The sequence below is a fragment of the Sceloporus undulatus genome, chromosome 1 (genome assembly GCF_019175285.1).
Source record: "Sceloporus undulatus isolate JIND9_A2432 ecotype Alabama chromosome 1, SceUnd_v1.1, whole genome shotgun sequence".
Lineage (NCBI taxonomy): Eukaryota > Metazoa > Chordata > Lepidosauria > Squamata > Phrynosomatidae > Sceloporus > Sceloporus undulatus.
This window is the reverse complement of record NC_056522.1, coordinates 207792533-207816997: the sequence shown is the minus strand read 5'-3', so window position 1 is coordinate 207816997 and position 24465 is coordinate 207792533. Positions and strand designations below refer to the sequence as shown.

General features: G+C 40.5%; 2 protein-coding genes across 5 annotated transcripts in view; both read left to right on the top strand.

Annotated features, from left to right (window-relative positions):
* The window catches only part of ITGA6 (integrin subunit alpha 6), an 89561-nt gene extending 84260 nt beyond the window's left edge, over positions 1–5301 (top strand). For 2 of the 4 annotated variants that reach the window (XM_042461087.1, XM_042461097.1), the window contains one exon: positions 1511–5301. In XM_042461087.1, coding sequence (XP_042317021.1) covers positions 1511–1663 — 153 coding nt within the window. In that variant the 3' untranslated portion in view covers positions 1664–5301. The remainder of the gene's footprint in view (positions 1–1510) is intronic. The other 2 variants (XM_042461106.1, XM_042461079.1) reach the window with 1 other exon arrangement.
* Positions 5302–7186: 1885 nt separating this feature from the next.
* The window catches only part of PDK1 (pyruvate dehydrogenase kinase 1), a 27681-nt gene continuing 10402 nt past the window's right edge, over positions 7187–24465 (top strand). The window contains exons 1-8 of the mRNA XM_042464178.1: positions 7187–7477; positions 12122–12263; positions 14441–14512; positions 18612–18796; positions 19041–19136; positions 19929–20006; positions 21794–21870; positions 23254–23352. Coding sequence (XP_042320112.1) covers positions 7360–7477; positions 12122–12263; positions 14441–14512; positions 18612–18796; positions 19041–19136; positions 19929–20006; positions 21794–21870; positions 23254–23352 — 867 coding nt within the window. The 5' untranslated portion in view covers positions 7187–7359. The remainder of the gene's footprint in view (positions 7478–12121; positions 12264–14440; positions 14513–18611; positions 18797–19040; positions 19137–19928; positions 20007–21793; positions 21871–23253; positions 23353–24465) is intronic.

Below are 24465 nucleotides of genomic sequence, written 5' to 3'. Positions count from 1 at the left end.
TATTAACCAGCCATTATCTGTTGCCACTGCTGTGCCTCTATAAGCCATGAGGGGGAAGGCCAGCTCTTGCCTCACACAACAGGCTGATCCTTGCCACTTCCAAGTGCTTCCTAGTCTGATACAAGGGGAATGAGGTACCTCAGTCCCAGAAGAACCATTTTGTGCTGTCCTGTGGCAGCACTCTAAAGGAGTGAGAGAGCTTCTTTCCCCTTCAGCTTTCCTCTAGCCTAATGTGGAGTGAGAGGCTGGTCTTTCTCTCTGTTAATTTTTTAAATGTATAGGGTAATTTGGCTTCTTCCAAGAAGAGTTTGAAAACATAACCTTTTCAGACACTAACTCCCAATCTTCTCCAACCAGTATGGCCAGTGGATTATGGGAGTTAACAGTTCAAAACGTAATGCTTCCAAACTTTACTCCTAACTGCCTCTCAGCCCTGCGCAAGAAATATTCTCACCCCATCAGGTGCCACTGTTTCATGAAAGACCAACTTTGTCCATCAAGTCAAACTGCAGAAATGTTCCTGTGAATGTATTTAGGGGAGTGAAAGGGAGGCCTGGTTGCTCTGCCCAGGCTGGCACAGTGAATTTGTTGCTGTGCACCTTCAGGTTGTTTTTTGACCTAAAGTAATTTTATCATGGGGTTTTCTTGGCAAGATTTATTCTGAGGTTTACCTTAAAAGGTGAGAGAGTGCGACTTTGTCCAAGACCACCCAGTGGATCTCCATGGCTGAATGAGGATTCAAATCTTCATCTTTAGAGTCCTAGTCCAACACTCAGACCACTACATCCCACTGACTTCATTACCAGTCCTTATTCTCCCACCTGTCACAAGTTCTATGCAGTATAGTGGACTAGGGAAGGGAAAGGCCTTATGCCTTTTGTTCATAAATAGCTGGGCATTTCCTGGAATAGAGTTCTGCTTATTATTAGTCCTGTGTAGGCTAGAAGCCCTATTATTCCCCTTCCATATCTGTCCTTGCCAAACGGAGAAACAAAATCTGTTTTCAACTTACCTTTTCCATGTGATAGAGATCACTGCTTTAAGACACGGGCTGGCAGATCCAGTGTATACAGGGTTTTGTTTGTATGTGTGTGGTGGTGGTGGTGGTGTTTGTGTTATGTGAGCATTCACATCCCAATCATTTTTAGCCCTTACATGTAAACTGAGTATAGGGCCAATGGTGGACCAATTTGCAGCTACCAGTGTTGTTTTCATGATTGAGGAGGGCATTAATACTGGACTTTTAATCCAGAATTTAAACTGCACCTTGATCTTGACTGGATAGAAAGCATCAACGTCATAGCTCAAAATACATTTCTCTCTGTATCTCTATGAGATCCTGAGTTTAATGGAAGATTTTTCTGCTTGGATTGCACTGTTTGCTGTTGCCTGTCGCTATGTCTGAGGTTTCACATCTTGCATTTTCCTCTCTCTTCAAAGGAAGACAATTTGTCTTCTACTAGACTAGACACGTACTGAAATCTGTATTTCTTTTCCCCTCCTGCTGTAGTGTGGATTCTTCCAGCGTTCCAGGTACGATGACAGCATCCCCCGCTACCATGCTGTAAGAATTCGGAAAGAGGAGAGGCAGATCAAAGATGGAAAAACTAAAGTGAAAAAACAATGGATCACAAAGTGGAATGAAAATGAAAGTTATTCCTAGGGGGAAATCTCCACACACCCTGTACTGAAGACTTAAAAATGGCTTTTAAGGTGTCTGATTCACACAGTGGATGAATGGAAGAAGACTAGTATAAAAAATGGCTGCCCCTTTTTTGTAGATTTATATCAAAGTTTTTTGTTTTGTTTTACAGATCAAAATGCTAAGCCTGTCTAAACCAATTTCTGTGTCTTACTTAAAATGTCCACTTTTTAAAAATATATATATAATAATCAGCTTTTTTATCTTGAAAGGGAGAGCGGAGTCTTCAGAAGTAGTTACAAAGAAAAGTCCCCCCTTTCTTTCTACAGAATAAAACTGTCCAGGGCCCTCTCAGTGGATCTGTTTTCTTCCAGCACATCTTTTGTACTTATGTTCCTGGCTGCTTACTGGCTGCCTTACTAGATCCTTTGTCATCTCCCTTCTGCAAGGCATACACAATGGCAGCTAGTGGACTTCAGAGAGGGAAAAACAGCCCATTTGTGGCCAGCAGGGTGAAACTGGATGTGTGTGCTCAGTGTTGTTTAGTGTTAGTCAAAAGACAGCTGAAGTAACCTGAATCCTCATATGGCTCATTAGGGATCCCTGCCATAGAATGAACTATGTGTTATGTCTGACCTTCTAAGTCTGAATTTCCTATTAGGTTTTCCCTCAGACTGTCTGGAGTGCTCCCTTGCCCTCTACTGAACAGCATGATCCCCACTCCAACCTGAATGAAAGATCATGAGATCCATTTTCCTAACTTGGAATGTTCCTGTACTTCAATTTGTTAGTCTTTGTTATTTGAATGGTGGAAGGGGAAACCAGTTTACATGAACTCTTACTTTTTTGTGGTTTGGAGTAGTGCCTTGCCATGCATTGTTTTAGGGTTTTTTAAAAATAGTATGAGACTCTTGTGTGATTGAGTTTTATGAGCTCTTTTTCCTTCTTCCACTTAGATTGCCTTTGCAGCTTGATTTGCATTTCCTCACATTTGTGTGAGGAGGTTTTATTGAATGTCTAAAATGAAAAGTAGGCTTTCAAATCTTTCAGGTTGTCTTGCTGACCAACATCCTATCCACAAACTGGAAGTCTCCCCCCAACCCTAAACAGAGCTTGGGAAAACAACCTTTTAGTACTGTAGCTCCCAGTATTCTGCAGCCATGCTGGCTGGGAGATTCTGGGAATTACAGTCCAACAAAGTAGCTTTTCCAAGCTCTCTGATTCTCAGACACATGGAAGCTGATTGTGATTATTCAGAGTGAGAGGAATTCTGCACACAACCAGGGCTTATTGTTCCACATTATACAGCTAAAGCCTTGTCACTGAAAACTGAACTCTAATAGGTCCTGGCTCAAACTCAGTCTTTCCCCTTCATCTGCAGCAAAGGTCTTGGGGTCTTTCCGTTTTCATGGAACAAATGGTAGTTTGGATTTTGAAACTTTTTGTGAGATACCTCCTCACCCCAGAAAAAAAAAAGCAAACCTTATATCTGATCAGAATATAAGAGTGTCCTTTACATTTGTAAGGCTTTGGTGCATTTGGTTTTTCCTCCGGAAATAGGTGTGTGTGTTCCTGTTAAAATATATATGATGGATCTAGGCTATGTTAGTTGCACATAGTTCTTATTTAAATAAATGGGGCCTTAAATTTAGCCTTGACTAGCTAGTCCTGTTAATCTCCATGGGAACAAAGTCAGCCTGTATCCCATCCCATATGCTCAAAAGCTGATGCAATTTTTATGGCTTCATTTCTAAATGACAGGTGCTGAGGTTCAACTTTGTCTGGACATCATACTCATGTGTAAGCCATCCTTTTTGTTCTATGGCTGTAGAGACTAGCTGATCTTTCACAATAGAGACTCCATGGTAGCCTAAATGTTTTGCAAATCACTTTTTTCTTTGGTATATTCCAATTCTAAAGTGGGGAAGGGAGGGAGTTAAGCCATTACAGCTCTGCTACCCATAAAACTACAAGTGTATACAGTGGTGCTGACTTGTGTTTTTCAGGTGAATGAAAGATCACTAAATCTGCTAATTCCTTCTCCTAAAACTCACGTGTGCCCATGGTAATTAGTGTGATCGTATATGTGCAATAGGTCATGTTTCAGTAATGTTTTAAAAATCAATTTGTGTGAAACCATTGCTCACACCAAATATACACAGGTTTATTTTTTAAAGCTTGAATACTCGTTGTACTTTTTTGTATATAATGTAAGTCATTCTTATATATTTATTTTTACTATAAATCTTTGTCTTGGACTAAATGTTAAGCCAAAGATTTTAAAATGGATTTTAAAACTGGTGCGCAATAGTGTATAAACAAATACAGATTTATTAACAGTTGAATCCTGTAGATGCCTTCCCCAAAATGAGTCCCACTGAATTCATTGAGACTTACTCCTAGGTAGGTGTGTATAGGATTGCAGCCTAAAAATGAACACTTTCTACCACATGTGCCAATAATTAAACCCTTGAATTTCAATGACTAAAACATTCTAGGAAAGCTGTTCTTTACATATTTCTGGTTATGTAGTAGAGAAGTGTTGTTGTCTTCTAAGTAACTGCACTAATGCATACTTACAGATGTTTTATCTATAAAAATTTTATATGACTAACTTAACAGAAAATAAGACAAGTATTCATTGACACAAGGGAAAGATTTTCTAATACTGGCTTTGGAACAAGATTTAACTACTGCAGATGCTATAGCACTTGAAAGAAGAAATAAGCTCCAAAATTTAACTGTGGATCTGTACTGATCCAACTTAAGACTACTGAGTAAATGTCCTAAACACCTAAATTTTAATTGTAAGTATAGTTCCACACACTTGTGCTGTTTAATACTTGTGATTGTAACACAGTATGTGCAGTATTTTAAAGCTACATCTTTAAAAATGTTGGTACTGTTAAAGAAAGAATTATAAATGTGCTGTAACATTTACTGTATATGAAATATAAACAAAACTTTTAATATGTTTGAGAAGGGATGAAAACTATGCAAACCTTTAAATATTTACCCTAAGAAACCAGGATGCTTGTGCTCTGTAGACATACCACAAAACGTTATTTGGAACAAGTGATTTCTAAGGTTTGGTTTCTGGTTCTTAATTTCAGTTTTCCACATTCCATTTTTATTGTTATCCAAACAATTGTTCAACTGCACACTTTATACAAAATCTTAATTTGTTTGAAAGGTGTTTATTAAATGTGAAAATTATTTTGTCAGTTATTGTTCTAATGCCTGACACTGTTGTCCACCAAAACCTGCTGCTTCTATGTCAACCAACCCTATTCATTTAAATAGGGATTACACAAGGTCACTATGGCAGCATGTATGGTGGGTAGCATCTTATCATTTCAAATCCCATCTTTGTGCTTTGACTTAGTCACTTGAAAATACAGAACTTGGAAACACTGCTGCATTTAAAAAAACACAACAAAAACACCCACAATTATGACTGATGTCTGGTCAAAAAGAGCAAATGTATGCAGTGTTGAATTGGGGCCGGCTTAAAGGAAAAATGTCATCTCAAGTCACATCACTGTTATATATTCATTTTATACATTGACTGTTACTAACATCTAATGTTAAATCATGGCTTAAAATGACCTGTGGATATTTCTATAAAAGCGTGAAAATAAATTTTGTATGAAAAGCTCTTTCTCTAGTGGTAATGATTATTTACTACTTACACATTTTTAATTTATGTAAACGTGGAACAAATATTTGTTTCACTTAGACCCACTCTAGACATTTTACATAGGAAACATGAGCGTGTGCAAAACAGCACTATAGTCAGACCATGATATTCTGAAGACAAATCAAATAAATTCATTAGCTCTATAGTCAAGTTAGAGATACAGTACTTTTCTTGACACTAAAATAAGCTAGTGTTAACTGTATAGTTTCAATGGAGTATAAGAATCAGGAATTCTTAGAATACTATAAAAAGCATTATATATTAGTGAAACTTTCCCCTATGAGACACAATTTAGCTTACAGTCAACAGGCCTTTTTATTTTTCTTATCTTTCTTAAGCCTTGCCTGAAGGAAAACAATACAGAAGGCAAAAGGATTTTGTAGCATCCATAGTTATTTGTGGGTTTTTTGGGCTATGTGGCCATGTTCTAGAAGAGACGTCAGGAAGAAACTCTTCTAGAACATGGCCACATAGCCTGAAAAACCCACAAAAAATATTATAGCACGTTTGAGACTGTGTGAAAGAAGTTGCAGCCTAAGTTTTTGTAAACATGGTCTACCTCTAAATAAGCAAGTCTACCAAAGCTTTTACTACAGCGTCTTTCACACATGGCGCATCTACGCTGTAAAAATAATGCACCACTTTAAATGCTGTAGCTCCATCCTATGGAAACCTAGGAACTGTAGTTTTACAAGGTCTTTAACTTTCTTTACCAAAGCATGCAGGTGCCTTCACGAAACTACAAATCCCAGGATTCTGTAAGATGGAGCCAGGTCAGTTAAAAGTGGTGCCAAACTGCACTGTTTCTACAGTGTAGATGCACCCTAGGTCTATGAGACCATGCCACCCATTTCTTGTCTCAAAGGTGCTACAAGATCCTTTTATGAAATGATATTCCAGGCTAATAGGGCTGTGTCTCTGAAGATAGAGACCTCATCCGCACTGCAGAAATGATCCATTTTGACACTGCTATAACTGCCATATGCTATGGAATCCTGGGAATTGTAGTCTATTGTGGCACCAGAGTTCCCTGATGGAGAAGGCTCAATGTCTCACAAAACTGCAGTTCCCAGAATTCCCTAGCATTGAGCCAGGGCGGTTGAAGCGGTCTCAAGATGGATTATTTCTGCAGTGTGGATGCAGCCTTGGAAAACCAGTGTGCGAAGGGATCTTGTAGCACCTTTGAGACTAACTGAAAGAAAGTTGGCAGCATGAGCTTTCCTAGACTTGAGTCTGTTTCCTCAGATGCATTTCCACCCAAAGCATGTGAGAAAGTAGCCTCAAGGGAAGCCTACCCCCAAAGTCCATGTTGCCAGTTTCTCTCTTTCAGATTACTGCACTACACTCTTATTACAGTGCTGCTGCAATCACACTTTGACTGCCCTGGCTGCCCTCCTCCTGTTGCATGCTGGGTCCAGTGAGGTCTAAGAGCTCTCTGGCTGAGAATTCTAAATGCCCCTCCCTAAACTACAAGTCCCAGAATGCAACAGGAAGGGGCAGCCAGAGCAGTTAAAGGGAATTAGCCACGTTTTAAGAGTGTAGTGCAGTGCTCCCCAAACTGTGCCCTTCAAGGGCTTTTGGACTTCAGCTCCCAGAATCCCAGACTATTGGCCAACGTGGCTGAGGCTTCTGGGAGCTGAAGTCCAAAATCCCTTGAAGGGCAGAGTTTTGGGCCCACAACAAACTCCAACTCCCAGAATTCCATAGCCGTGAGCCAGAAAAGAGTTAAAGCAGCCTTAAGTAACTTCCACCCTAGTGGGATATGGGGTAAAAAGGGCTGGACCAAAAAGGGGGGCGGGTTTATTATCTGGGACCCTCCCAGAGAAGAAGGAAGGAAGGAGGGGCCTGCCTTCGTCCTTCCTTCCGGCGCCTGGGCCCAGAGGAGAGGAGAGGAGAGAGAGAGCAGCGCCTCCGCCGGGGCAGGGAATGGCGGCCGGGGCGAGCTGAGGAAGCAGCCGAAGAAGGAGCGGGGCGAGCAGAGGCAGCCTTCCTGCTCCTCCTCCTCCTCCGTGCCGCCATGAGGCTCCTGCGGGCGCTGCTGAGGGGCCTCTCCCCGGCCTCCATCCCTCAGCAGGTGGACTTCTACTGCCGCTTCTCCCCGTCTCCCCTCTCCATGAAACAGTTCCTCGACTTCGGTGAGCCACGGACCCGAGAAAGCAGGGCCAGGAGCCAGCCTCCCTCCCTCAGCCCTTCCCACTGCCTGCTTCCCTTCCTTCCTTCCCTCCCTTTCCTAATTTCTATCTTCCCTTCCTTCCCTCTCTCCTTTCTTTCCTTCTTTCCTATGTTTCTTTCCCTTCCGTCTCCCATTTCTTTCCGTCTTTCCTGTTTTATTCCTTTCCTCTCTTCCTTTCCTTCGCTCCTTCCTTCTACCTCCCTTTATTGCCTTCCTCCTGTCCTTCCTTTCCTCTCTTTCTGTCCCTTCCTTGACTGACTGACTGCCTGTCTGTCTTCCCTTCCTTCCCTCTCATTCTTTCTTTCTGTCTTTCCTTCCCCTTCCCTCCCTTTCTTTTTTCCCTTCCCTTCATTCTCTTTCTCCCCCCTCTCTCTCCTTCCTTCCTTCCTAAATCCCTTCCCTCCTTCTCTCTCTCTCTCTTTCCTTCCTTCCTTCCTTCCCCTCCATTTTCTTTTCCCTGAGGAGAGAGGGAACAGTGAGTCCTCCTCCCCTCAGAAAGCGCCGGCGCCTTTTGGGGAGAATGGGGCCCAAAGCAGGAGCCTTCCTCCGGCCAAAGGGTGGCCTCGGGTCCCTTGTTCTTCGGGTGACCAGATGTGTCCTCCTCACAGCAAAGAAGGACAAGGCTCCAGAACGGAGGCCATTCATTCAATGGGAGGACATGACCAAAGGAAAAGCTCAAGCACTCCGAAAGGTCGATCCATGCTTCTCCGCCAGGCTCAAAATGGACAGAGGCTGAAATGTAGAACAGGTCCTGGGGAAAAGGAGGACCTCTCCGGCCAACCTGCTTGTTCTCTTCTTTTGGCAGTGGATGCATCTGCACTGCAGAATTGATGCAGTTTGACACCACTTTAACTGCCCTGGCTCAATGCTGTGGAATTCTGGGATTTCCCTGTCGGAGGGCTCTGGTGCCACAACAAACTACGAATCTCAGGATTTCACAACAGAGAGCCCACATGGCATAACCAGGGCTGCAGCGACACTCTTGACAAGGGTGCACTTTGTTATCTAAGGGTCAGCGTGGCCCAGTGGTTTGGGAGACGGTGGCTCTGGAGATCAGGGTCCGAATCCTGTCTCGGCCATGGATACCCACTGGCTGACCTTGGGCAAGTCACACTGAACATAGCTTGCCAAGAAAACCCCTTGATAGGTTTCCATTAGGGTTGCCAAAAGTCAGAAGTTACTTTTGAAGGTACACAACAACGTATGGGGGCACTCAGTGCTGAATAAACACACAGTCGTTGGAATTGGCGCTTGCATTTAACTGAAACAGTCATTACTGCAGGTGCCCAAAAGCCTCGAGGGATGACTAGGGTCCAAAACACACTGCAGAAATAATCCAGTTTGAGACCACTTTTATTGCTTTGGTTCAGTGTTAGGGAATTCCGGGAGCTGTAGTTTTGTGAGGCGTTTAGCCTTCTCTCTCAGAGAGCTCTGGTGCCACAGTAAACAATTCCCAGGATTCCCCAGCACTGAGCCAGGGCAGTTAAAGCGGTCTCAAACTGGATTATTTCTGCAGTGTGTTTTGGACCTAAGTTACAAAGGAACTGTTTTTAGCAAAGGAAATGGCCACACAGCTGTTCCAGAAAAACAAACCGGAGAATGACAGAAGCCTTCAGAAAGACGTTGTGGGGTTTGAATAGAGAAGCCTGGTGTCACAGTATAATGAATTTGATTTATTCAGTAGAATGGCCTTTATTCTCTAGTCAGATGTGTGTTTTTTTAAAGGAATAGTAAAAATTTTAAAGACTGTTTCTTATTAAATCTGCTCTGCATATTCTTCCTTCCAGACAATTGCAGTTATCAGTTATTGGCTCGAGTGTGCAGCATTTTATTTTTTTATCAAGCTGGATGTGCACAACTCCACAGTGATCCAAACATAAAAGTGTGTGGCATGTAAACTTAATAACTAGTTTTGTTTTTGCACATACACTTGTTGAAAGTTTGATGTAAACATACATATTGCTTCAGTTAAACTGTGTACTCATTATCTCTGGGGAAGCAGTCATGTTCCACGTTATTAATCAGCAAACATCTGGCTTGCACTGCAGTCTTCCGTGTGTATATTTGTAAATAGGATCTGTTGAGTTTAATGGGGCATACTCTCAGCTACTAATAGTTTTTTTTGCTTACATATACAAACATGGAATTGCAGCCTTGTAAAACATTTTAAGTATTTCAGTAGTCTTTTTAAAATGTTACTGAATTATTATATTTTTTAAAAGAGAAGAATGAAAGTATAGAAGAATTAAAAAATAGGGAAACACATGGGGGTTTTAATGGACTAGCCAGCATGCTTTAGTGGTTTGAGCATTGGACTTTAGAGATAAGGGTACAATTCCCCTCTCAGCCATGGAAACTCACCTGATGACTTTGAGCGAGTCACACACTCTCAGCCTGAGAAAACACCATGATAGGGTCACTAGAAGTCGGAAACAAATTGAAGGCACACAATAACAATAGGCCTATGTTCATTAATAAAAAAAACCTGGCATCCCCAACCCGGATCTGTTTAGAGCTGGTGTTTGTAAAATGCTTGTTTGTATGTTGATATAGTAAGGCACGTTACAGACGCGCCGAAGGGGCGTACTAGGGTTAGGAAGGGGCGTGTAAAGGTTGAGAAGGGGCGTCCCTTCTGGACGCCCCTCAACCCTAATATGGACTGAGTCTGTACAAAATGGCAGCGCCCATCCACACGGGGGCGCCATTTTGACACCGCGGACACATAGTGCCCGGACGTCGCGCAGAGGAAGTGACGCCATGAGTGCACGGCGGAAGTGATGCCGCGAGTGCGCGACTAGCGCCTCGCAGCACCACTTCCAGGGCCCAGAAAGAAGTGCCATTTCGGTGCTTCTTTCTTGTTCTGCCCGGGAACCGCGTGGTTTGGCCGCTGCGGTTCCTGGACGTAGCAACCGGTGGCGGCGGCAGAGCACCCTTCTTGGGCACTCTGTAATGCACCTATGATCCTTTAACCAATGACTGATGGTTCAAATTTGCTTTTCCAACCTTGAGGTAAATGTCTTTTTGCTATAAAAATGACATATACATCTAGCTGGCTGACCATCAGTTACATTTCAAGTTACAAGAATGTAGTTTTAAAATGCATATGCTTCTACAAGTTTCAATTTTTAAAAAACAACCAGAAATCAATACACTCGAACAGTCCCAGTTTTTGGTAGTATTGGCTCACAACTAACTTGGCATGTATGTGGCCTTCTCCTTCAGTGCAGTTGCTGATGCAACAACACTAGCTGGGTGACATGGTAGCTAGCATACTGGATATATCCAAACAGATTTGGAAGATTTTTGTTTATTTGGATTTTTTCAATCATTGCATTTTCTACATGCATGTTAGTGTTTGCAGTGTTAATTCAATTATCTTGGTGCTGTTGGAGTGAAGTGCTTTGCAGCAGTTGTGAGTAGCAGCTGTGGTTGGGGTGGCCACTTGGAAGGCAAAATACGGTATATTTCAGGCTTATAGAGCACACAGTCTGGGCAGGATTTCTGTTAAATCTGGGCAAGGATACACAATTTAATATTTTCCTAATCATGTTTAATAGGAACTGCAGTACTACTGTTTAGGAGCCAGCATGGTGTAGTGGTTTGAGTGTTGGACTATGATTCTGGAGACCAGGTTTTGAATCACCGCTGGGCCATGGAAACCCACTGGGTGACATTGGGTGATTCACATTCTCTCAGCCTCAGAGGAAGGCAAAGGCAACCCTACTCTAAACAAATCTTGGCAAGAATATCCTATGATAGGTTGCCATAAGTCAGAAATGACTTGAAGGTACACAACTACTACAGTTTGACCTTCGTGTTTAAAAAAAAAAGGTTTGCATGTTGAGGACATTAGCATAAAGCATCTATTCAGCATCAGATCCACTTCTGATATGTGGCACAGATAGCATAACATATATTTGCCTCTGTGGGCTCTATCGATGTTATACATTTGTTTGTTGATGTTATATTGAACTATTCTGTGCAAATAATGTGATTGCTGGACTTGTGCTAGTTTGTCTCGTAAATGCCCTGAGAGAAATGTTCTAGTTCTACCAACATTGTCCCTGTAAAATTTGCCTTACTCTTTTATGTAGTTCCTGAGAAGAGTTATCTTGTTTAAAACAGTGTTTGTCTGTAGGCATGTGGAAAAATGATACTCAGCAGAGGAAGATTTCTCTTGACCCACTAACCTACTTCTCTACTGCTATGGCAAGCTATGCTCCAGTTGTCTTTTTTAGAGGTCAAAACAACTTTACTCTCCAGTAACTGTACTCTTAAAACGAAACCACTTAAATATGATGCTTTCTCATTTGCAGAACGTTTCTCTGCCCAATAGTTGTTTAAAAAATAATGTTGTCTCCAGTCTGAAAATGGTAATCTATCACTCTCTAACAAAAATGCTTAATCTTGACTATTGCAGAATGCCATATTTATACCAAAGATAAAAATATCATCTAGGATCTTTTAAAAAGCAGAGAATCTATTGGCATCTGTTTATCACTATTTTGTATTTATTACTGTTTTGTATGAATTCACTTAACAGTCTGTAATATATTAATCTATTTATTCAAGCCATTTTTTTTTTTTGGTGGTATTTTCTGTCTAGGATCTGACAATGCTTGTGAGAAGACTTCGTTTATGTTTCTGCGACAAGAGTTGCCTGTAAGATTGGCAAACATAATGAAAGAAATAAGTTTGCTTCCAGATAATCTTCTGAAAACACCTTCAGTTCAACTTGTCCAAAGTTGGTAAGAATCTATTTTAAAAAAATGTGTAAGACTAAACTGGAGCCATGAGTGTATGTCATGATGAAAACCTGAATTCTATTGCTGGATCCAAGTCAAGTAAACCTACGCAGTCAACTTATGTAAACATTTCTTTAAATCCCTGTGATTCAGTGAGTCTGTCTCAGTTGGGACTAGCTGTTGGATTTGTGTGTGTGTATGTATTGCGTGTCAACCTATGATGGCCCCATGAATTTCATAGGGTTTTCTTAGGTAAGGGGTATCAGAGATGGTTTTGCGCATTCCTTCTGAAATATAGAATATAGCACCTGGCATTCGTTGGGTGGTCTGCCATCCAAGTACTAACCAGAGATGATCCAGGGATGACTCTTGAGAGACCAGGATTTGAATTCTTCTTGCTCATCTGTGGAAACTCACTGAGTTACCTTGAGTAAGTCACACTCTTTCTGTCTCTGAGGAAAGCAAAGGCAAGCCCCCAATGAACAAATCTTGCCAAGAAAATCCTGGGATAGAGTGCCTAGAAACTGAAGTTGACTCGAAGGTGTGTTACAAGAAGTCTCGCTGGACCATCATTTTTCTAGCCCCCGCAAAAAAAAAGAAAAGAAAAGAAAATTGCCTTTCCTGGAGCAGTTCATCTTTGAATAGGTTGCAGTCCCCCGGCTTTGTTTAATATTTCCAGCCACCCTCATTTTTCAAAAACAGAAGTGGACTTCTGACCATTCTGGTTTTTGTTATATTTTATTTCTTGTGGTCTGTGCAGCCCCCAGAAGGTACCAGAAGCAGATAATTGGTCCTCACAGCAGTTTTTTTTTCATCCATAGACTAAGCATAAATTTACATGAGCAGGAATGAGCTCCAGTGAGTCCCAGCTTTGTGTTCTGCTCTCTCCTGTGTACATTGGGAAAAGAGATGCTAGCCTTGGCGGTGAGCCCCCCATGAGCACAAGTAAGATCCCTGGCATGTTGCTTCCACTCCGTTTTAATTTATCAGGTGAAAAACATTTGTCCCTCGCAATATAAAACAATCCAACTTTAAATCATGATTTTGAAGGGACTTGTTTAAACTAACTATAATTAGTGTTAGCTGTCATTTCAGGTCTGGACAACATGGCAAGCTTTTAACCAAAAGCAGAAAACTAAAATTAAACTCTTCTCAGCCAAATTGGAGAGGAAGGGATGGATGGTATTCATGGTACCCTATGACAAATGGGAGTCCCTCCATTTATGAGAGGACTTCATCCCAGATAACAAAACGTTAATTGTTGGTGGGATGTACATTTTAATGACAGTTTACATCATAGTTGATGAAATGGCAATGGTCCAATGAGATGGGGGAATTGGGAGAGAAGTACAAACTTTTGAGATGGTTCTGAGAGAGAGACTTTCAAAAGCATGATTGCAGCACAAGGCTTGAGTCTACCTTTGTCTACCTTTTGGGGCGGTCTGCCCTGGAGCATACCATAAGGAGCTGGTAGAGCTGGACAATGGAGTCCAAGTCCCAGCTGTCCAGAAACATCAAGGACTACAAATCCCATCTGAGCAGAAAGTAAGGTTAGGAGCCTGTACTACGGTTGTTAGTGGCATTAGATTTTTGGGTTTATTTTACTGGCTTGGCTGAAATGACTATTCTGTAACTTACCTTTCTTTGTGCCTGTAGGACAAATGGCCTTGCATGTCATGATATTCTTTGCTCTAGAACTCCTTAATTAGAATAAAGCTTATCTTTAAAGTACCTTGTCTCGCTCGCACTCCTCTTTCATGTGTCTTAGCTCGGCTAGTTCTTTCTCAAATTGGCAACAGAAACTATTTGTGGAATTACTTAAAGTCCTGATGTTTTGCTAAGGGGGAAGATAAGGAAATTCACCTAGTGGCAGCTACTTGAAAAAGGTGGTCTCCAGGGGTCTCATCCAGCTCAGCAGGAGTGGAAAGGGGATCCAGAAGACCTTCAATGGTGGCTTCTGTGTGCTAAGAACCATAACAGGGTAGCAACATTTGGTTCTGTGCCCACAGAACATCATAACATACCACTTTGCATTAACTTGTGGGAAAATATTTGGCAATCAAGACCAGAGCCTTTAGCTCTTTAGTGAACTCACATTTTTTTCCTTAGTAGTTAGAAAACATTAGAAGAAAATGGTTAATTATTGACAAAAATCAACCACATGGACATTGTATTTTTAGGTATGTCCAAAGTCTTCAGGAAATCCTTGATTTTAAAGACAAAAGTTCTGAAGATTCAGAAGCTGTTTCTTGGTAAGCATATTTTTGCCATATTATTTTATATACTGTAGAAATGGATTCTCTTTTACTTTTTACATTTCCTTTGTTTCTTAATTACTTAAAGAGCACAGATGCAAAACTGCTCTTGTTCATCTGCTGTACAGTATGTTTTGGTGGCATTTAACTTACATTTTTGGTGAAAAGTATATTTAGGAAGTCTGCAAATAGAAGTCCGTAGAAGAGGACAGAGACATTATGTAAACTATACATAATTCCTGGAGTGATTTCTAGAAACTTACTTCCTTTCATCTGTTGTCCAGATCTTAATATCTGCTGGATTAGAAGCAGTGTAGAGCCATCTCAAGGAACTTTCTGAACTGATGGGCCTTCTGATTTTAATCCTAAGGGTTTTCTAAAGTAAATGATAATGTGCTTGAGCAGTTAAACTAAATCTGTATGAGACACAGAGGGAGAGAGAGAGATTTTGGATTAACTCTTTGGACAGTATCATTTTGGATTTCCTGACCCAGTGGAGTACAGATTCAGAGCAACCAACTGCATATAATTTACATTCTGCTCAGTCCTAAAATATATGAAACTAGAGACTCAGGAATTGGAATAAACATCTACTGTATATATTTACATCACAAATATCCCCCAACAGATGTCCCTAAGATTTTTTTTCTTATGAAATGTTATGTAAAAGGAAATCTTGTGAAAAAGAATCCTGCAATCTTAGAGTTGGAAGGGGCCTCATGGGCCTTCAAGTCCAACTTGCTGCTCAATGCAGGATGTTCAGCTAAAGTATCCCCAGCAGGTAGCTACCCAGCTTCTCTTTGAAGATGTTCAGAGAAGGGGGCCCCACCACTTCTCTAGGCATTTGGTTCCATTGCTGTATTGCTCTTACTGTCAAGAAGTTCCTTCTAATGTTCAAACAGAATTACTTTTCTGTAATTTCAAACTACTAGACCTGCTCCTACCCTTTGGGGAATTAGAGAACAGGCCTGCCCCTTTCTCTCTGTGACAGCCCTTGAGGTATTAAAAGGGTGTAATCATGTCAACCCTCAGTCTTCTCTTCACCAGGCTGAACAAGCTGAGTTCCTTCAACCTTTGTGATTATGTTTGTTCTCTGTACCTCTTACCATCTTTTTTGCCCTTTTCTGAACTTGCTTCAACTTGTCTGCAACCTTATTAAAATGAGGCGCCCAGTGCTAAACACAGTACTTTAGATAAATAGATGACCTTTGCAGAATATAGTGGGACTGCTACTTCCCTTTGCTTGAAAACTATTCTGTTAATGGAAGCTAAAATAACATTCACCTTCTTTGCTGCAGCACCACACTGCTGTGGTTTATGTTCCACATGATCAATAGTAATCCCCAGGGCCATTTCACATGTACTGCTGAGCCATACTTCCCCATTCTATACCTGTGAATTTGTTTTTCTGGCCTAAATGTAGAATTTTGTATTTTGCTTGATTTTTATTCTTTTAATTTCTGCCCAGTTTTCTAGTTTACCTAGGTCCTTTTGAATTCTGTTTCTATTTCCCAGTTTTATATCTGCAAACTTGGTAAGGATTCTCTCTACCCCGTCATTTAAGTCATTGATAAAAATATTGAAGAGTGATGGCCCTAAAACAGAACCCAGAAGCATACCAGTTGAGACCTTCCATTTTGAAGCGTAGCCATTGATGACAACTCTTTGAGCACAGTTTTCAAACTAATTGTGGATCAATCAGACAGTGTTCCCTGTTAGGGTTCAATTTATTCCACATTTAATCAGCTTGCTAATCAAAATGTGGAGGACCTTAGCAAAAGGTTTGCTGAAATCCAGATAAATGACATCCACAGCATTTCTACCATCTACTAAACTAGTGACCTGATTGAAAAAAATAAGATTAGTTTGGCAGGATTTGTTCTTGACAAACCCATACTGGCTTTTACTGATCACTGCATTGTCATCAAGATACTTGCAGACAAACTCCTATATGAACTACTTTCACTTACAATTTTAAATGGGATTTACAAGAAACAAAACAATTGTGTATAGCCCTACAGATTTTTTTCACACTACCACTGACTTTGATAGAAGCTAAAAGGCATTTCAGCCAGCTGGCACTCATGAAAAACTGCAGGCAGTCTGCAATGGGGCAAGAAGGCTAAATTCCCCAAACACTCTTGTCTGCTGAGTGTGAACTTTCAAGAGCAAATTGACTTTGGGGGGCTAGTTCATGGTTTTGTTATAAAAAGGAAAAATAAATAAATAAAGCTTTAATGTTTGCAGTTACACTGATAAATTAGTAGATAGGTCTTGTAGCACCTTTAAGACTACTGTATCTGAAAGAAAGAAATTGGCAGCATGAGATTTCATAGACTTCAATCTTCTTCCTCAAATGCATCTGAGGAAGTACAGTGGTACCCCGGGATACGAATGCGCCGCCTTACGAAATTTCCGGGTTACGAAAAAAAATCAATTAAAAAAACTGTTCCGGGTTACGAAGGTTATTTCGGGTTACGAAAGAAATTTTTGGTGCTTTTCGGCGCTTTTTCGCACCAAATCGCGGCTTTCGCTATTAGCGCCTATGGGGTTTCGGCTTGCGAAAGCTTTTCGGGTTACGAAAGCGGCGGCGGAACGAATTAATTTCGTAACCCGGGGTAACACTGTAGACTGAAGTCTATGAAAGCTCATGTTGCCAATTTCTTTCTTTTAGTTAGTCTCAAAGGTTCTACATATCTCTCTATGTACTGATTCTATAGACTAACACAACTATATGTTTGCACTGATGAATAAAAAGAAAAATCAAGACAGTGAGAGTATAGTGGGCGAAACGTTAATGACAAAATAATTACAAAATAGTACACTTTGGATGGTGTTATTAAACAAAATGTGCAAAACTGAGTATTTTTTTAAAAAAATGTACAATATATAACTAGTTGCAGAATTAAAGCAGACATTTTTAATGGGGTAAAAGATTGTGGGAAAGGCACCTATATTACAAGTTTATATTGTACCAGCCCAAAAGGTTCCTTGGGTCCTGCCTAAAACTGGAAGAATATACAGCCAAAGAAGAAGCTGCTTCACATGTGAACCTGCCTGTTTATTGAGGTTGTGTGCCAGAGGCTCAGTTTTAGATGCCTCTGCCTTTGGTGGTAAAGCATGTTCTTACTAAGGACAGGTCCTTCTCAGTGCTATTTTCAGACTGCAGAAGAGTTTCCAAAAATACACTTGTTTGATAGCTGCTTGTTGATGCTTCTCCATAAATTGCACTATATTGCTTGAAATATCTTAATGTCAGGTAAATCAGGGATTAATTATATTTACATTGGTACTTATTTTGGATTTCGCTACTTAAGGATACAATGCTGTGCATACGTTTCTAAGCACAAACTATACTGGATACAGTGGGGGTTATTTTCCAGTAAACATGTATAGCATTGTGATGTTGGGCTTTTTGTTAGTTTGTACACACTTATTTAGGAGGAGGCTCCATTAAGCTTGGTGGGACTTGGATATTTTTAGTGTTTTTTGCATATAATGTTTTTATAGTCTTGAGGTAAATAATGTCTCTCTGTGTTGTACTGCAGGTTCCATCAAGCCTAGAGAATACTTGCTTGATGTCTACTTGTTTGCCTCTCCATAGGCTGTAGAAAGGGGAAGTGATTTTGTCTTATTTGCTCCCTGAAACCTCTGCCTCCAATCTCTCCCTTCAGGAGAGATTTTTGTGGGACTTCAAGGGGAAGAAGGAATAAATAGAAATACCTTCTTCTCTTCCACTAGTGGAACTTCAGTCAGGGAATTCAAGGATCCAACCCACTATTTCTTAAATGCACAAACACACACACACAAACAAACCAACCCTGTATAAACATAGCTGTCCTTTCTCTGAAAATAATCATGGCTATGCAACCAGAAGTGGCATCATATCTGAAAGTTCCCTCACTAGTATGAAATCCTCCCATCTTTTCTCTGTGAACTATCACATGCTCTTCGTTGGATGTCAGGATGCTTTTTGTAACAATTGATTTTGCACTAAGTAGATACACAGAAGTTGGAGCTTCTATCTAGGAATAGGCTTGCTGAATTTAATATGTCATAGATTGGTTTCATAGAAAGTCCATTTGGTTTTTTTAAGTTTTACAGATACTGTGATAACAATCCGGAATCGTCACAATGACGTCATTCCTACTATGGCTCAGGGCGTGATAGAATATAAGGATCACTATGGTGTCGATCCAGTGACCAGTCAGAATGTGCAGTATTTTTTGGACCGTTTCTTCATGAGTCGCATTTCAATAAGAATGCTTCTTAATCAACACAGTAAGTGTTACATTACTTGTTGGGAGACAATTTTTTGCAGTGAGTGAGAGTGGTGCATTTCAAAAGGGAAAGAACCCCCCATATCTCCACCTCTTATATCTTATTAACATTTTCCTCATCTGTATATATTGGTAAAGGCTTTCCAAGTGTGTGTGTGTTCTTAGCCTTTGCCCTTCTAATGTAAAATCTGCTGTTCTTATGGCCTGTACATTGTAAAATCACTTTTCTTATCTTTTGTTGGCAGCCTTGTTGTTCGGAGGGAAAGTCAAAGTTAATCCAGCTCATCCAAAACACATTGGAAGCATTGATCCTAAGTGCAATGTCGTTGAAGTTATAAAAGGTAAATTCTTGCAAATCTGTTAAATAAAATGAATATGACAACAAATAGATGATGGTAGCATACACGAGTTCTTGACTGTGCCTTTATCGCGTTTTATTTAGCATAAAGGTTTTCAGTTTTGCTGATGTATAATGCTAATGATTGTCTTAGTGCCAAAGTTGATCCCAGTTATGCATATAGAATGCCTGAATGATGGAATTTATATACTATTTTTTTAGTGTAATTTAGATTGTAGTTCCAAACTAGAGCAACAGACAGCAGTCCTGAGCACACTTAGTTGAAATCTGCTCCATCAAACTCAAGGGATTGATGCCTAGACAAATATGCAAAGGATGATGCAGTTATTCTGTTGTATTTCCTGTTGTGTCCTGGTAAATAATCTCCTAAAGTTGTTAGCTTGGTAAATGTTTTACTTGGACTGGCAGAAGAGGGACAGAGGGAGCTTCTGTCCTCTAGCAACCCACATGCTTTGTTGTAGGATGCACTTCATTTCTCCTCCACCAGTCCACTCACTTACCTGCATGGAATTTCTGGTGATTTGTGGCCAAGCTAATGCTTAAGTACAGGAGTGCTATTTGGTATCATTCTGTTCAGATACTTGTGCTTTTTGGGTGGGGTAGGGGAGCTGCAAAGGACACTGAAGTCTTGCATTGTAACCACTGGAAGTCTTAATCTCCAACTCCACTAGTTTCTGAGATTTTACCAGGCATTGCTCACATGTTCTCAAACTTAATAGTTCAACTATTAAACAGTTCAACTATTTAAACAGAATTGTTGTGGCTTTTTCTACAGATGGCTATGAAAATGCCAAGAGACTCTGTGACTTATATTATATGAGCTGCCCGGAACTTGTACTTGATGAGCAAAATGGTAAGAATGATAAGGGAGATGGCTTACTGAAGGAAATCATGCACTCTGGTCAAGCATAGTAGGAGTATTTCTCATGCTTCCTAGTTCAGAACTAACAGACGTACTGTATATACTCAACTATAAGTCGATTTCATAAGTCGAGGGCAGGTTTTGGAGCCCAAATTATGGATTTTGACATGACCTGTGGATAAGTTGAGGGTAAAATGTAGGGGCATATAACAAAGGAGTGGTCCTCATCCTTCCTAATGTCATGACCCTTTAATACAGTTCCTCATGTTGTGGTGAGCCCCAACCATAAAATTGTGGTGTCTCGGTTCCTAAGACCATCGGAAATATGTGTTTTCCGATGGTCTTAGGCGACCCCTGTGAAAGAGTCATTAGACCCCCCAAAGGGGTTGTGACCCACAGGTTGAGAACCGTTGATCTAAAGGATGAAACAAAGGATAACGATGCCAAAGACTTACAAAATTCCAGTTGTCAAAACTATGCTAAAGGCTTGATTAATGGGAGAATAGAAGGGGGTCAGTTCTCCCAAGACAGATTGCACTCTTGGCTTTCACCTGGGGATGGTTCCTTTCTTTTATAAGAGTTAAAGTACAGTACTTACATTGACCCATGGATAAGTTGACTTAGGATTTTGGGTAAATTTTTGACTAAAATTTCTAGACTTATGCATGAGTATATACAGTATTTTAGATAGTATTTGTGATAGTGGGAAGCGGTTCTTTGACTGCATGACATTGGCTTGCTTGCTCTGCAGTGCAGGTAAGTGCTGATCCTGGCACATGGCCTTTGTAGTTGTTAAAAGAAATTCCAGGGCTACTTACAGTGTAGAGACAAGAGACTGTTTAACTTGCGCTGTGAAGCGTCTTGAGACACTGATTATACTGCAGAAATATGCTATAAAGAGGCAAATGCAGTTCTTTCAACGTGTTCTGCCTTGTATATTACAGGATTCAGTGTGAAAATACACGATCAGTACACTGATCGCTAGATTCACACTAATCTGGAGTGTGTGGAAAAGACTTCAGTACTGAGCTGTACCATATTACCTCCAGATAACATCATACCATGTGATACATTCTCCTACTTTGTCCTTGTAACAGTTACACTGTGGAAAAGAGATTTTCTTCTCCCTGCTTCTGCTTTTGAAATGAGATGGATAAGATGTGCTCAGATCTGAGTACATTCCAGTGTGAATACCACAATCCTGCTTTCTGGATTTTATTTCATTGCAAAGTTCTGAAGGTTTTGAGTATGTTTTCTCCTAACAGCAATCAAGAGTTATGTTGTTTGATTTATGTCTTTGTGCTTGCAAACATACAATAAAATATGCAAGCATGCAAATAAGCATGCAATTTGACATTATGCGGTAATGGTGTAGTTGTTCCCATTGAATACTTTGTAAATAAATGGAAAGAAATTTATTTTAAACGCAGGAATCCCTGCTTTAGTTGCTGTATTTAAATTGCTGAGATATGAAGTTTGGACTTTAGCTTTTTGAGTATCCCCATAACAAACAACTTTTGAAAATCATGATGGTTGCAGAATCAATATTAGATATGGTGTAGTGATGGCAGTGTGTCTAGTTTTCAAAACGGGAGCAAGGAGCCATAATTCCCAGTGGATAGATATAAGCCCTATAGCATGACTGAGTAGCATTTTGGATCAAAGCCATAGCTATTTTCTAACATGGCTGCCCTGTTTAATCATGTGAAGGTTTTGCCAAAGCTGATAATGTCTGTCTAGCATTCAGCTGATTACTATTCATTCCCCCTTCTTTGCAGTAAAATCACCAGGGCAGCCTATGCAGGTGGTGTATGTACCGTCACATCTCTACTACATGGTTTTTGAACTTTTCAAGGTTTGTACAAAATGTTTTGATATATTGTGTGTTCTATTCTCCATAAGCAGACTGGCAAGAAAGATTAATGTGGTAATTCCTCACACTTTTTGAAAATCACTTTTGAAAAAATTAGGAAAATTGTCATTTTTTTTTACAAGTGCCTGAAAGATAACTTGAGTCCTCAAAAGGAACTATTGGGGACTTCTGCTGAATCTTCCACTCTTATGTTTTTCCCTCTTGGAGTGATAACATCCCTTTGATAGCAATTTCTAATATTATGAAACCTTCCCACTCCCACAGTTTGGCTGGCTGTGTACCACTGTTTTTTCTAAGCCTCCAGTGAGCTGCAGCTTCTGTGGGAACACCTTGGTTGAGATCTTACATTGAGGAGGCAGTGTGAAGCTGCCCACAGAGTTCTGTGTCCTCCGCCTTGCCCTGGCGGCTCTCGAGTGCTGCATCCTCCTGGCAGGGAGAGAGGAGGCAATTTATGCTAGCCTTTGTCTGAATGGAAGAAACAATTGATCTTAGCTCAGGGCTAGGGGAAGACTCTTGGAAAGAATGCACTCCTTTCCTTCCCCTCAGAGCCCAGAGTAGTTGTATTTTCCTCATGTGAATTGCCTCTTTCACCTCCCCTCTGGTAAGCAGAAACATCTCCTGCAGCTTGAAAGATGTGTGGGGGGTGTGTGCATTTTGAATGAAGCACAAAGGGCTAGAGAACAACACCCTGTGCCATGTCCAAAAAGAGGTATCCATGTGTGTAAAGCCACACTTGCATATATGTCTCGAACAGGACATCATCTGTTGTGTCCCAGTGAGTCTGGAGAAGAGTGGGCTGGTGGATGACTGTGCATTAGGTATAGGATACCTGTGTGCCTGGCACAGGGCAGCATGTCAGGCTGAGGCTCAACAGGAATGGAGTAGGTGTGCGTATGGAAATGTCTGAATGCTTTGGTAAATCACTTTCTTCATGTATATGGAGTTAGATGGTGTTCCCTAGCCTTCTCCTCCATTTCATAAGGCTGTAAACAAATGAAAATAACTTTTATTTTAAGGGACAACGCACCCACCCTTCGATGGCTGTATTGGAAAACTCAGAAGAGAAATTTCCATCATTTTGCAGTATCTAGTTATAGGACTGTTACGTATTAAGTTACACGAAACAACATTCAGTATTTTACAGCAAAAAATATCTGCTTACAAAAGCAACCCAATATCCATTAGTTCCCAATAAAGTGACTTTATCATACAGCAGAGTATAAATTCAGTGCACTATAAAATAATTTTCTTTCAAAAATTTTGACACAAAATGTGTAAATTACCTAAGGGCAAATGTTTTCTTCAACTTTAGTAAGCAAGTAAAGCTATAATATTAATCTATATTTAATATTTTGGCAATTTTAGAATGCAATGAGGGCTACTATGGAACATCATGCTGATCGTGGCATTTACCCTCCAATCCATGTGCATGTCACATTAGGCAATGAGGATTTGACTGTGAAGGTAACAACTTTTTCTCTCAAGTTGTCTCATTTCAAAGCTCTTTACTCATTTATTCTCTCATTTTGAAGTTCGTAGACTCAGCAAATGACTTAATGAGAGCAATCCCAGTCTCACCTAGTGGGGATATCTGCCACAGAGCCATCATTGCATCCAATGTTTTTTTAAAAAAAATTAAATTAATGTTTCAATTCAGTAGTTTTGTTTTTAAACTTGTGTACTATCCATTTTTAGAATATATTTTGTTTTAACTGAAATTATGAGCTACCGGGTCCATATAGGGAGAGAAAGACAAGCTATAGAATAAATAATAAAGTTGGCTGGCTTCCTGTTCAATATTTTTGAGATTGTAAGCTTAATTTATGATCTCATAACTTCATGTCTATGGTCGTTAATGGCCAAATATGACCTCCAAAACCTACCTCTTAAGTAGACAGCATCCCAACCAAACGGTTTTCCAAAGTGTTGCAGTTAAGGGCAGTGGAAAATGATAACTGCAGTGCTCTCCTGTTTGAAGGGCTCCTTGAGACAAGCAGCTCCAGAAGGTCCCTCTTCAGCTGCTTATTTAAATGTGACTTACAATCAAGAGAGTACTGCAGTTGTCATTTCCCATTGCTCCGATCTGCAGGCCACAGAAGCCCTTCAGTTGGGGCAATGCTTGCTTAAGTAGTAGATTGGGAGGGGGGGGGTATGGTGATGTCACTGCTATGTCAGCAAAGCAGGATCTTGGTCATTGTGTCTTCTGCTGACGTTTTTCATCCAACAGGGAGGCAAGTGCATGAGACAGGGCTTTCATGGTTGCTGCCCTTCAGTTGTGGAATAACTTTCTTGAAAAGCCAGACTTTTGCACTTTCACTCCATTTCCTGGCACATGGGCTGAGCCTGGCTTTTTACAGAGGGTTTGTGACTGGAGGCTGTTGGAGATTATATTGAAACGTGCTTTTTAAATTTTTGGTTGTGTGTCATTAATAATTATAATAATAATTTGTTTTATTTATATACCGCTATTCCAAAGATCCTAGCGGTGAACAGCAAGTAAGCTAATTAGCAAGTAAGCTAATTTGCCCCCAACAGTCTGGGTACTCATTTTAGCGACCTCGGAAGGATGCAAGCCTG